The 13,216-nt window shown below is 64.5% G+C and overlaps 2 protein-coding genes across 8 annotated transcripts in view; both read right to left on the reverse strand.

Moving 5' to 3' along the window:
• Nucleotides 1–13,210, reverse strand: part of PCDH1 (protocadherin 1) — a 45,060-nt gene extending 31,850 nt beyond the window's left edge. For all 6 annotated transcript variants that reach the window (XM_035338841.1, XM_035338846.1, XM_035338842.1 and 3 more), the window contains exons 1-3: nt 13,052–13,210; nt 7,494–8,308; nt 3,939–6,131 (exon numbers count right to left, since the gene is read on the reverse strand). In XM_035338841.1, the coding sequence (XP_035194732.1) occupies nt 3,939–6,131; nt 7,494–8,308; nt 13,052–13,097 (3,054 nt within the window). In that variant the 5' untranslated portion in view covers nt 13,098–13,210. The remainder of the gene's footprint in view (nt 1–3,938; nt 6,132–7,493; nt 8,309–13,051) is intronic.
• LOC118173898 lies at nt 8,315–12,587 on the reverse strand. Of its 2 annotated transcripts, none has more exons than XM_035338861.1 (2): nt 8,971–12,587; nt 8,315–8,866 (listed from the first exon to the last, which is right to left on the reverse strand). In XM_035338861.1, the coding sequence occupies exons 1-2, from the start codon at nt 9,802–9,804 to the stop codon at nt 8,606–8,608; spliced, it is 1,095 nt and encodes a 364-aa protein (XP_035194752.1). In that variant the 5' UTR covers nt 9,805–12,587; the 3' UTR covers nt 8,315–8,605. The 2 variants fall into 2 exon arrangements, with proteins under 2 accessions (XP_035194752.1, XP_035194751.1); XM_035338860.1 differs by having other exon boundaries at nt 8,919–12,587.
• Nucleotides 13,211–13,216: the final 6 nt, after the last annotated feature.

Below are 13,216 nucleotides of genomic sequence, written 5' to 3' on the forward strand. Positions count from 1 at the left end.
CTCCCCACCCACAGCTGCCTGCTTTGCTCCACGCACCTTCCCCAGCCACCCCACCCCACCCTGCCCTACATCGCCAACCCTCGCATTACCCCAGCCTCCGCTCTGTCACCTCCCAAAACGTCCCGGCCCTGTCCTCACCCCACCCTCCACACCCTTCCTTCTGCTCCTGCTGCTGCATCCCACCCCAAAGATGCATCCTCGCCTCTCCCCTTGCAGAGGGATGAGAAAATGCCAGGGACACATGCTGGCATTGCAGAAATCTCTCCCCCCCCCCCCCCCCCCCCCCAGCCCAGTCAGGGTGCCTGATTAAACAGGCTGCAGGCTTGGGCCCTGCTCCAGGCAGGTCCGGGAGCAGCACTGCAGCTGAGAGCCCGGCCGAGCGGGCAGAGCGGTGCCGGGAATATCAATCAGTGCGCCTTGGCCACAGCCAGCGCTTTCATTGCTCTGGGGACCCGCCGGAGCCAGCAGGGACTCAGCAGGGCTCAGCATCCCTCGGGGTCTGGGGAGGGGAAAGCAACCGGGAAGGGGGAGATCACTGCCTGGGAGGAGCAGGAGGAAGGGGGAGAGAGCAGGGGAGAGGAGGGAGGGGGCAGGCGTAAATGTGAGAGCCAGTGGGGGTGGGACTGAGAAGCAGAGGGAAGAGGGGAGAGTGGGCCAGCACCTGGCTCAGCAGGGTGGGAAGGAGGAACCGGCCGCAGCTGGAGAGTCTGGGGAGCTGCGAGCCCCCCAGGCAGCCCGGCGTGCGGCGAGGAGAGCGCAGGGCACAGGGGCTCCTTGCAGAGGAAGAGATTAGTTATTCCTTGCAAGCCATCAGAAGAGCAAAGGGTGAGGTCCCCAGTGGCAGCAGGGCCAGGGGCCTCAATCAGGAGACACCCGATGCTCTCCCCCCAGGGGGACGTGGACGGTCAGCACCAGGTCAGCACCATGCCCCCCTTGGATGCATACTGCGTGGTCACCGCGCTCTGTACGCCCCACTGTCACCTCTCCGTGTTGTACAGCCTGCATGCAACCCCCTGCCACCTCCTCCTGGGACAGCTTGGTTCCCATCCCTGTGCCACCTCCTCCTGCAGGAGATGCAGGCTGCACCCCTTTGGTACCCCAGCCCGTGGGCAGGGGGTACAGGCTGCGAGCACCCCAACCTGCCCTGCTCCTCGCCCCCTTCACGCTCTCCATGGATGCTCAGGGTCCCCTCCCTGCACTGCATCCCCAGAGCCCACAGCCACTCTGAATCTGCACCAGCCCCAAATGATGTGGGGAGCAGGAGCTGATTTGCAGACTGGGAAATCTTTCCGGAGCAGGAGAAAACAGGGCAGGTCCCCCCTGAACCCTCTGCTCCATCTGCAGCTCGGCGCTGGATCCATTTATCAGCTCATTCCACGTGAGCGACCTTGAGAAAATCCACTGACCCAGGACGGCAGGAGACTTTCCCAAACATCTGCCAACACCTAAACCTGCAATTTATGGAGACTCTAAGCGAAATTCTACAACAAGACGATTTCATTTCTGTCCATTACAGCTACAATATTCCTCCTATTCCCCCTCACCCGCGGAGAGTAATTAATGTTGCGCCGTGCTCCCGAGCCTGCAGGCAGGTGCAGGGGCATCTGCTGAGCTCGCAGCAGCACGCCCAAGCCAACATCACTCCAGCCGGCTTCTGGGGAGGTGGGGGGCTGCAGTGACCCGGGGCAGCCCCGGCTCCGTGCAGCCGTGAGAGGATAAAGGAGAAAAAAAAATAAAATACTAAAAATGCCCCAAAGGATGGAGGCTGGGAGATAGGCAGAAGAACTTGAGCACCTGAGAGGCTGTGTTCTTGCTCCAGGTTCATCAAAGAGTTGCTGAGGGAAAGGAAGGAAGGGAAACGGCTTTCAGACGGTTCCCAAAGGGATGCAGATAGCAGCGCCGAGCCAGGTCCCCAGCCTGCCCAGCCCAGCCCTGCAGGGGCTGGGCAGGAGGTGGGTGCTGCCGTCTCCTTTCCTCTTCTGCAGCCACCACATCGCCCCGCGGGGCCCAGCCGTGCCTGCCCAGGAGGCCCAGACGCTTCCTGAGCGGTTCGAGATAAAACCTTACGCTGTTAGCAAAACAAACGAGGAGGTTGGGAGAGCCAAGGCTGGCACCGGGCTGAAACCACCAGAGCCAGAAGCACTGGTTTCCCCGGATGATCTAATCTCTCCGAGCACCAGACCTCCTCTCCTCCAGCGGGCTGGTGGGGCCGGTTGGAGCCCCTGGGGAAGAGGTGAAGTTGGTGGTTCCCCGCACCCCTGTCTGAACCAAAAACCCTGAGAATGAGGAGAGGGTGGCCAGGGAGGGGGGACACTATGGTCTTGGGGGAGCTTGGCCACCTTGCCCCCTTGCCGAGCAGGCCTGCTCGGGAGGACAGCTCCTCCACAGTGAGGGTGCCCGCTGCGTGGCAGGGCGGGGAGCGCCTTGCGTCGCGTGCCCCCCCGGCGCTGCTGACGCACCCGGGCTCCATCTGCATCCGCGTCCTCATTGCAGCACTGCAGCAGGATTTGGGTCATGCTACCCAGGCAGGGCTCTGCTCCTCCACGTGCTGGCCTGGGGAGATGGGGGGTCTCAAGTGGATGTGGGGACGAGCACAGCCAAGGGGTGTCAGGGTGCATGCATGGTGCACCGTGTCCTGGGGAAGGCGTCTCCTCTCAGAGGGCTGGAGAAGGGAGATGTGGAGCAAGGGGGCCAACACAGATGGCCCGCACAGATGGTGTCACACCGAGACCTCTGTGGGGGCCACTCTGGGGGGCATGGGAGAAGGTTACTGGGGGCGGCTGGCCCACACTTGCATCTCTTCTGGGTGCCAGGGTTGGGGGAAGGCTGGCCTGGGAAATAGCCCTGAGCCAGAGCAGCCTCAGGGGCAGCACGGAAAATAAGGCACAAGTGGTCAAAAATAGAAAACTTTATTGAAGTCAAATCCAACAGGGCAGCAGAGCTCAGCCCCACGGCAGGAGCCCAGCCTGCCGCTGATGGGGCACTCGGGGTACAGCACGGCATGGGCGGAGCGGGCGGTCCTCACCCACGGGGAAGGGAACAGGTGAAACCAGAGGCACCCGTCCCCGCTCTCCCTCCCTAGCTCGCTAAGGACAGACCCGACAGGCGCCAAAGCAGAAACGTGGTGCAAGCCAACTGGCCAGACAGCCCAAGGAGAGAAGGTCCCGCAAGCTCTGGACCCCTGCGGTCCTCCCGCGACCTCCAAGCACACCAGCCAGCAGCCCTTCCCGCTCGGCAGCCAAGTCCTTCCTCCGCCCTGCCCCGCAGAAGTCCCCGGCCAGACGGAGAGCAGTGACCCGACCGCAGCACGCAGCAGAGACCCCCGTGCCCCACTCCTCGGCCACCCTCCCCTGCCGGCCCCGTGCCACCAGCGAGGAGCCCTGCGTGGAGAAAAGCCGCTGGGCTCTGCTGCTCGCGCCGAGGCGGATTTTCACCGCGCCGGCTTATGGCAGAGGGCCCAAGCCCCGGGGAAGGCAGAACCCGAGCCTGGGAAAAAGGCAGCGCTTTGCTCCCCAGCCCAGCCCCGCCTGCCCAGGCAGCCACGGAGCTCCCTTTTTCGGGATGCTTTGCACGGGGAGCCAGCCACAGCAAGCACCTCACTCCGTGCTTCCCGAGGTGGCCTCGCCCTGCTGGGTGCCGGTCCCCAAAAGGGACCCAGGCGGGTGGGCTTCCCTCCCCCGGTGCTCCCCATGCAGAGGCACAGGCATGCAGCGCCCTTCATATCACCGCCACCCAGGTCCCAGCCCCGGGCACTGTGACAAGGGCTGTGACATTTTTCTGTCCCCTTCCCTGTCCCCTCCCCGCAGTGGCCGTCCTCCGCCAGCCTCCCCCGGCTGCGTGTGCCGGGGGCCAGTCCAGGCTCACTCCCACACCTCGGTCCAGATGGCTCCCCGGTGCAGCGGGGGGGCCGCTGCCGGCCTCAGGATGAGCTCTCCTACCTGCTTGTTGGTGTATTTCTGGGGGTTGGTGCGGTAGCTGTAGTCCGAGTACTGCTCGGAGCCTGTCGAGTTGTTGTCCCCGGTGCCAACAAAGGTGTTGGTGGCCGGCAGGTCCTGCACCACCTGGTGCTTCTTGGAGGCGGAGGGCGACTGAGGCTGCAGCTGGATGGAGGGCAGGGGCGAGTTGGAGCGGTAGTGGCGCCCCAGGTCCGGGCTGCCCGGCGGGTAGTTGAGGGGCAGGTGGATGCGGGGGCTGTCGCTGACAGAGTCATTCATGAGGTTGAACTTGAGTGATTTCTGCAGCCCCGTCTCCTCCTCGTCCTCCGTGGGCTTGGGCGGCTTTGGGGACTTGCTCTTCTTCACCTTGTTCTTGCTCTTACCGCTCTTGCTGGCCTGCTTGGGTGCGTACAGGTCCTTGGTCTCCTTCTTGCCTGCTTGGTAGCCGCTCTTGGCCTCCCGCTGCCGGCAGTAGCGCACCAGCACGACCAGCACGATGACCAAGGTGACCGCCACGATGCCGGCGATGACTCCAAAGAGGATGTTGCTTCGCTGCTTGCTGCGCTCGTATTCAGGGTCTCCGGCGATGTCTATGTCGAGTGGCGTGTCCAGGCTGTGCCCCACCAGCGTGTCCAGCAGCGTGCGGTTGGCCAATGTCTCGTTGACGTAGAAGTGCACCAGCGCCGTGCCGTGCCGCGAGGGCTTGCCCTTGTCGTTGACGCGCACGACCAAGCGGTGCAGGCCGTGGTGCTTGCGCAGGATCTCCTTCTCCAGTGTGATGTCCCCGCTGTGCGGGGAGATCTGGAAGAGCTCGAAGGGGTTGCCTCCTGTGATGCTGTATGTCAGCTCCGCGTTGACGCCAGAGTCAATGTCCTCTGCCTTGACCTTGCTCACCTGCTGGCCAGGGCTCGTGTGGGGCAGGATGTGCTTGTAGGTGGCATTGGAGGGCGAAGTGATGAAGGGGGCATTGTCATTCTCATCCAAGACGTTGATGGTCACCCCCACGTAGGCAGACCTGGGAGGATCCCCACCGTCCACTGCCTTGAGCCGGAAAGTGTACGTGCTCTGCTGCTCCCGGTCAAAAGAGATGCTGGAGAGGATGGTGCCAGTGCCATTCTGGATGACAAAATCCCCATTGTCTTGCTCCACCGAGAGCTGGATGCGGGCGTTTTCTCCTTTGTCAGCATCGATCACTGTCACCATGCCCACAGGGCTGAGGGGCGGCATGTTCTCCATCACCGAGAAGTTGTAGCCGCTCAACATGAACTTGGGGTCGTTGTCATTCCTGTCCATGACATTGATGGCCACAGACGCTGTGCCCTTGAGGCTGGGGCTGCCCTTGTCTGCCGCCACCACCAAGAACTCGTAGCGCTCCCGCTGCTCGCGGTCCAGCACCGCCTTCACTCGGATCTCCCCAGAGTCGGGGTCAATGGTGAAGGAGCCCTTGGACGAGGGGTCTGTCACCAGCGAGTAAACCAGCTTGGCATTGGAGCCGCTGTCTGCATCGGTGGCGCTCACCTCCATCACCAGGTCATCAGGCTCGTTGTTCTCGGGGAAGGCCACCTCGGTGAAGCTCTGGCTGAAGACGGGGGCATTGTCATTCACGTCCACCACCTGCACCTTCAGCGAGTTGGTGCTAGAGAGGGGCGGGTTCCCCGAGTCCACCGCAACGATTTCTATTGTGTAGTCCTTCACCGACTCATAGTCCAGCGGCGTGGTGGTCTGCAGGAAGTATTTCTTCTTGCTGTCGCTCCCCGTTTCACTTGCCTGCCGCAGCTGGAATGGGACGTCACCAGCCACCACGCATGTCACCACGGCGTTCTCGCCCTCATCTCGGTCGGACACCTGCACCAGAGCTACTGCTGTCTCTACTGGCACGTCCTCCGATATATTTGCCATGCCATCCTGGTGGGTGACCAACCCGATGCCCCGAATCTCAATGGAGGGCGCGTTGTCGTTCATGTCCTTGATGGTGACCACCACCTGCGTGCGGGCGCTCTTGGGGTTGGCCCCCTTGTCCTTGGCCATGACGGAGAACTTGAGGATGCTGACATCCTCGCGGTCGATGGGTCCCTGGACGGTGATGAGCCCCGTGGCGCGGTCGAGGCGCAGCAGCCGGCGCACCATGTCTGAGGCCTGGTGGAAGGAGTAGTCGATCTCGGCATTGGCGCCCTGGTCCGAGTCGTTGGCCTTCACCTGTGGGACAGAGGGAGAAGACGGTGAGCGGGAGCAGCCAGGCTGGGGGGAGAAACCTGGATTTCCTCTTCTAAGGCCAAGACCTATGGGGCAAAGAGCCTGGGACCGGCAGGACGGCTGGGAGTGGCTCTCCGGCAGGAGGCTGTCCCTCGCTGTTCCAGAGAAACCGGCTGTGCCGGTCGGGCTGAGCTCCCCTCCCGGCCAGCTCCAGCATGCAGGGAATCCTCCTGGAAGCAGCGCTGCCAGACCCAGGCAGCACTGGGGAGGGACAGCCCCGGCTGCCCCTGCTCCCCCCGACCCTCCCTTCCCACCGCCTCACAGCCACAGCGGGGGGCTTGAGCAGCCGCCCGGCCCTGGCGAGGACGGGGATGAGGATGGCAATGCTGCACAGAGCCACCGCAGCTCCCTCCCCGCTTGCAGGGGTGCACCAGCCCACCAGCCAGCAGCTCTGTGTTCGCATAAACCTGCCTATTATTTGCTTTCTAAAGAAGATGAGGTTTGTCTAACATTTGCCTCCCTAATCGGCTCTCCGAGCAGCCTCTTCTCTGCACCATTTGCTGCCCCGCCGTTATCTTGCTCAGCAGATTTGGATGGAGAACGAAAGTTGTTAAATGTAAATTCCACCTTTTACCTCCACTCACAAAAAAAGGCGGAAGTCATTTTCCCCGAAAGATAAAAGCTGAGCAATGGCAGCGGCAGCGGCTCAGCCCATTCTCCTCCCGGCCGCGCGGCTCCCTTATCTGCTTCCAACTTCCATTCTCTTAACAGTGAAAAATGAATTCTTAAAAATCCACATCAGAATTAGCAGATGAGAGCTGGCCACGCTCCGCTTATTAAGATGGCAGCTGCAGATAAACAGATGTCGGCTGCTATCTCATTGCCAACCCCCCCCCAGAACCCCCCCATGATGGGGCAGAGCCCCATGCACAGCAAAACACCCCCGGATCTGCAGGCGGTGCCCCCCGTCTCATGAGTTTCCAGGGAGCAGCCCAGGGAATGCAACTTGCAGATGGGTCAATGTCCTGTCTGCGGACAGCGTTTGGACTGGCCAGGCGTGAAGCCAGGCTCCTCTACGGACTGTGAGTCCCAGCCCTCCCCAAAACCTGTGCTCCTGCGGACCCACCAGCCCTGCTGCTGCTTCTCAGACGTGGCCTTGCAGCCCCCGCCCTGGCTGCAGCTTCCCGAGCATCCCGTCCCACCGCATTTCAGCGTAGGTGCCATCCTAGGGTGATACCTGCGGGCTCCTGAGGCATGCAGCCCTCTGAGCTCTCCCTCCCAAGGCAGCACGTGGCCATACAGAAGACCCCCAGCTTGTACCTGCAAGGAGAGCTGGGGAGGAGAAGAAAGCCCCTGCAAACTCACCTGGAGGACAGAGTGCCCCACGGGGCTGTTTTCGGACAGCTCTGCCTCGTAGAGGGCCTTCTCGAACTTGGGCGCGTTGTCGTTCATGTCCACGATGGTGATGCGCAGCAGGGCGCTGCTCGCCCGCGGCGGGCTGCCCCCGTCCTGCACCTTGATGGTCAGGTCGTAGGAGTCCCACTGCTCCCGGTCCAGGTTCCCCATGACGATCAGCTGCGGCTGCTTCTCGTCCTGGTCCTCGGCCACCTGCAGCCCAAAGAGCTCCTGCGCCTCGGGGCCAGCCATCAGCTCGTAGGAGGCAACGCCATTGGGACCCGAGTCGCGGTCCATGGCCGGGGGGATGGAGAAGAGAGCCCCGATGTTGGTGTTCTCGGGGATGGTCAGGGTGAGAACGGGCGAGGCGAAGTTGGGCGTGTTGTCGTTGATATCGAGCACTTCTATCTGCCCCTCCAGCAGGCGCGGGCTGTTGTTCATGATCAGGTCGGTGATGGACACCTCGAACTCCAGGTAGCAGGGCTCGCCGGGCAGGAGGTGCTGGCACTCACGCAAGCTCTCCCGGTCGATGGAGGTCTCTGTGGTGTAGATGTCCCCAGTCTTGCCGTCCACACGCAGGTACGGGGCCCCCACTTCCAGCTTGTAGAGGTGCCCCACGTCTGGGAAGCCATAGTCAGAGGCCAGGCTGCCGATGAGCGTGTTGGGGGGTTGCTCCTCCTGCACTTTGTAGACCACCCGCGTCCCGCCGACCAGGGCGGGCAGCTGGCAGAGGAGCCACAGGCCCAGGCAGGAGGCGAGGGGCCTCATCCTGCGCCGCAGGGGAGCTGCAAGGAGACACAGACACCATGGGTTAAGCGGCGCGAGCCCCAGCAGCTTCGGGTGCAGCCGGTGGGATTGGACGCAGTCCCAAAGCCGTGTCCCCAAGGGGAACGGGTGCCAGGGGACCGCCCGGCCTCAGCCCCCACAAACAAGTGCCCAGGAGGACAGGTCCTGGTGTACCAAGTTCCTGCACCGCCCTGCCCCAGTGAGCAACCCCGTCATTGCAACCCTGGCCCTTCCTGCAAGGGACAGGAAGCCACTCCTGCCACCGTCCACCCTCTTCGTCAGCATGCAAGCTGTAATTACAGCCAGCCGGGCACGCTGACGGGGCGGGCTGCACGCAGCCTGCTGCCAGCGACCCGACGGGAGCTGGCCAGGCTGGGACGCAGCCTCTCACCGCAGAGACACGGGGGCACTGCGTGCCACAAGCTGCGGGGACGCTGCCTGCCACGCACCCTGGGGGCACAGGGCACTGTGCGCCCTGCCAGCACTGCTTGGTGGCGGCAGCAAAGGGACGGGGGCTGTGCCTGGGATGCAGGGATGACACCTGTGGGGCACTGCAGGGGCACGGGGCACTGCTTGCACTTCAGGGACGCCGCCCCTCTGGCACCGTAGGGACACGGGGCACTGCTTGCCCTGCAGAAACACCACGAGCCCAGCACTGCAGGGACACAGGGCACTGCCACAGCAGGGACAGAGCGGCACGGCCCTCCCTGGCAAAACACTGCCAGCTTCGCACTGCGAAGGCACCACCCATCCAGCGCTGCAGGGATGCAGGAGCCCCGCACACCACCCACCCCGCACTGCATGTGGGGCGCTGCCCCCCACCCACAGCCCCACAGGAGCAGGGGCAGTGCCCAGCACGGAACCCAAGGGACGCAGCCCCGCTGCCCACCCCACACATAGCCCCTGAGCCTCCCCGCGGCACCACACAGCCCCTGCACACCGCGTCGGTCGGCACAGCATCTCCCCGCTGCTGTGCGGTCACTAGGCAACCCCGCACCCTGCGCCAGCCCCAAAACATCCCCTGCGCTCGCTGCAGGCGCGCTGCTCCTTCCCGTTGCTGCCCACTCCAGGCTGGGACGCTGCCCGCGCACAGTGGGGTGCCTTTGGGTGCCAGTGCCCACGCTGCCCGCTGCAGAGACGGTGCCCGAAGCGCTGCCCCCCTGCATTGCAGACGCACACTGCACGCTGCACTGCAGGCGCCCGGACACTGGAAACCTCCTCCCAGTGTGCCAAAGCTGCAGGGGCAGCACCAGCCCCACGGGGACTGCCCCCTTCCATGCTGAGGTGCACGCTTTGGTGCTGTGCATGGCCACCAGCTTTCCTGCCCCCTGCTTCTCCAGCTGAGAACAGGCACACTGACCTCACTGCATGCCCCAAAATCAGCATCTGCAGCATCTGCCACGGCCCCGCGGCGGCGACCCACTCTCGCCACTCCCACTGCTCCTCTCCGCATGCTGCACCCAGCCTGCGGGATGGGTGGGTGCTCCTCTGGCATCACCCCTGTGCGGTGCCACACGGCTGGTGCCCAGCTCAGTGCCGAGCTCCTGCTCGCCCCAGCGTCGGGCGGACCATCAACAAGTGGAGCATCTGGTCCTGGTGCCTGCCTCCTGCCAGCCAGCAGCTCACAGCCCCTCTGTCCCTGCGCTCGCCCACGGACAGGCGCCTGCTGGGTGAGGAAGTGTGGAGCTCTCCATCGGCTGGAGGGAAGGCAGCTCTGCTTCTGGAGACGAAGCTATGGCCCCAAAGCCTAGCTCCGCTCTGCTCCCTCATCCTACAAACATCCTTCCTGCAAGGGAACAGACATTCCCACCCTGCTGAGGGCACGCACAGCCGCCTGGAGGCATGTCCCGGGTGGAAGGGAGGAGGAAAAGCAGCCGTCCCCACCCTGCACGGGGCCAGGGATGGAGGTAGGGAGATGAGCAGGAGCACGACGCGGCTTTGGATCAATCCAAGCAAGCCCCGGCAGCGAGTGCACATGTACACGCGTGTGCCCAGAGTGTGATGCATCCATTCGCGCACCCACACAGAGCAGAAAAAAAGCACATGTGTGCACGAGCAGGGTGTGCACGTGTGTGCACAGGCCGTGAGGAGCACATCCGTGCCCGCACCCGCTGGGTGTGCGCAGCGGATCGGGGCTCGCGGTGCTGCACCACACGCACGTGTGCGTGCAGGGAGCACCGCGTGTGCCTGCGCGGGGGGAGCAGCGCGCGTGTGCCCCCGTCACCGCGGGCTGTGCGCTGGTGTGATGTCACCCTGCGTGGGGGATCTGCACCCGTGGGTGCGGGTCCAGACCCACGCTGAGCATCATCACCCCATCGCTTCGGCCGTGCAGGAGGGCTGGGGAGAAGGGAGCAGGAGAACGGGGACCCAAAGGGTGCTCCGGCCGGGAGAGGCACCCGGCACGGCACTGTTTGCACGAGGCCGCTGCCGGTGACGTAGCCTCCTGACTAAGCCTGGGCGCGAGGATCTCAGCTAAAGGTGAAATTCCCCGCGTGGGGCCACGGCTCTGCCGTCACACGGCCCTGACTCACCAGTGCCAGGGACCCAGCAGCGGGGCCGTGCCAGGAGCCTGGGGCAGGGAGGGAGTCACCGAGGGTGCCCGGCAGCCACACAGTCTGCTCCAGGAAAGGGGCCGGAGCCTGAGCCCCAAATTCCCGCATGTGGAGGGAGCCTCCGAAGTGGGGAGGCTGGAGGCAGGAAGCCACCGTCACCCCAACCAGAGGCAGGGGGGAGCCGGGCGCTCAGATCCGCAAAGGGAACAAATCCTGCTGGGTGCTTGGGGTGGGGATGACACAGCGCCGACGTAGAGAGCCCGGAGCAGGGTGTGAGGAGGAGGTGGAAGCTCCACCGTCGGGGAAAAGCACGTCTGTGCAGGAGACGGAGGCTTCCCAGGGGCCAGTGCACAGCAGCGGGCTATTTTCCCATGGGATCTAAGGACCATCCCACACTTTCTTCTCTGGTGCCAGCCACCTTTTTCCGACCTGCTGGCAGAATACAGAGCACTTAAAATAAAAACCCCTCCCAAAACAACTATTCCTCTGCACACACAATTCTCCCTACGGGGAGAGTGCGAGAAAGCCCGAACCACATGAGAGAGGCGTTAGTCACGCTGCTTAATGCATGACTGGGAAGCTCTCAGAGGACAGTGGCATGCAAAATCTGACAGAATTCAGTCATTCCCCCCCAAATACCAAGCCCTAATGAGGGAGAGGTTACAAAGCACTGCGAATTCAAGCAACTGCTCAAACAAGCCTTCGCTGCCTGCGATTCCCACAGCCTCTTGGCCCCGTTCCACAGCCGGCAGCACCAAAAGGGAACGGGCACCAAAGTCCACCCTCTCCCTGCTCCCGACGGCTGGCGGCATCGCTCCAAGCCCTGCTCACAAATCCACCCAGACGCTGCGCTGGGCACGCACACACCGGGCCCCCCGGCCTCCCCGAGCCCTGCTGCGGTGCTCCGAGCTGGAGCGACATCCCAGCCAGCAGCACGGGGCTGAGATTAAGGACAATATTTCCCAAAAAACAGCCACCGATGTTCACTCCTACACCCAAGGCACGGATGGGCCAAACCCTCGGCTTTTTGCGGCTCGTCCCATGCCCAGTGCGCCGCTTCCTTCGGCTCCAGCCACTGCGGCTGCTCAGCATCGATGCAGGCTGGGCCCAGGCGCCCCAAGCCGCGCACCCGGCGCCGCTCACTTCCGACAGCTTCACCCCAAAACCATCTCTCGGGAGCCACACGGAAAAGAGGGCAAAGCCCAGGGCCCTCCTTCCTCCTGCTCCCCACCGCTGCAACTCGACCGGGAGGCGAGGCAGAGACCTGTCAGAGCCTCCCGGGGGGCAGCCTCCGTCCTCCCTCCCGGCCCCCCCGAGCCTCTCCGGGATGCCGCGGGCTCCTGCGCCCCCCCAGCACCATCCCACCCGCTCCGGGGGCGGGCGGTGCCGTGGCGGGCCCGGAGCAGCCTCCTCCGCAGGAGCCGGAGGCAGCGGCTCTCGGCTAGGACCGGAGGCCGGCTCCGCGCACACCCGCATCGCTGCGCACACGCGCGCCCGTTGCGCGGACACCCGTGGGAAACCCACGGGAGCCGCTCCGCCGGCCCCGCTCTCACGCTCAGCACGGCGCCCACGCAGCGAACGCGGCTTTCCCACGGCGCACGCACACGCAGCCCGCTGCCACGCGCGCTCACACGCACATTCACACGCACCCGCCCCACGGACACGCTCCTCCGCGCACCAGCCGCGCACCCCGGCGACACGCACACGGACGGGGACACGCCGCGGGTGCCACAGGCGTGCCCACGGCCACCAAGCACACCTGCTAGCTTTCCCCCGCGACCCCCCTGGACACACGGACACGGCCCCGTGGCCCACCCGCAACTTCTCCCACGCACCGCTCTCACCCCCGCTGCCCACAACCACAGCCACCCCCGACGTGGGGGGGGGGGACGACACACGCCCCGACCCCCCGGCACCCAAATACGCGCCCAGACGGGGAAAAAAACACCCCCACGCTGCGCCCCCCCTCCCCCCCACCCGCCCAGCCACGCACCCACGCGGGGGCACGGCTCCGTGTCGCACAACAAGTGGCAGCGCCCGCCCCAGCCAGCCCCGGCAATACCGGGAGCGGGGCGAGAAGCGCCCAGACCCGCGTCCCCGGTGCCCCCCCCCGGGTCCCCCCCTTTCCCACGGCCCCGGGGCAGCCCCACGGTTGCGCGTGGGGGCTCCCGGCCCTGCCGCAGCTCTTACTTGGATGCGGCCGGTCCCCGGAGCGCTGATCCAGCGGCGTCTGCATCGCCTCCTCCCCGCCGGGACCGCGCTCCCCCCACCCCCCCGGCTCCTCCGGTTCGTTATCCACGGATGAAAAATCAAATTTTAAAAAGGGGAAAAAAAAAAAACAAAAAAGGAGGGGGG

Source organism: Oxyura jamaicensis, chromosome 13 (genome assembly GCF_011077185.1).
Source record: "Oxyura jamaicensis isolate SHBP4307 breed ruddy duck chromosome 13, BPBGC_Ojam_1.0, whole genome shotgun sequence".
Classification (NCBI taxonomy): Eukaryota; Metazoa; Chordata; class Aves; order Anseriformes; family Anatidae; genus Oxyura; species Oxyura jamaicensis.

Excerpts from the sequence above, each read along its gene's own strand:
- LOC118173898 (XM_035338860.1), bottom strand. The coding sequence starts at position 9,616 with ATGCACAGCACCAAAGCGTGCACCTCAGCATGGAAGGGGGCAGTCCCC. Across the intron at positions 8,867-8,918 it reads GCAAGCAGTGCCCCGTGTCC|CTGCAGTGCCCCACAGGTGT; the intron begins CTACGGTGCCAG and ends TGCCCCGTGCCC.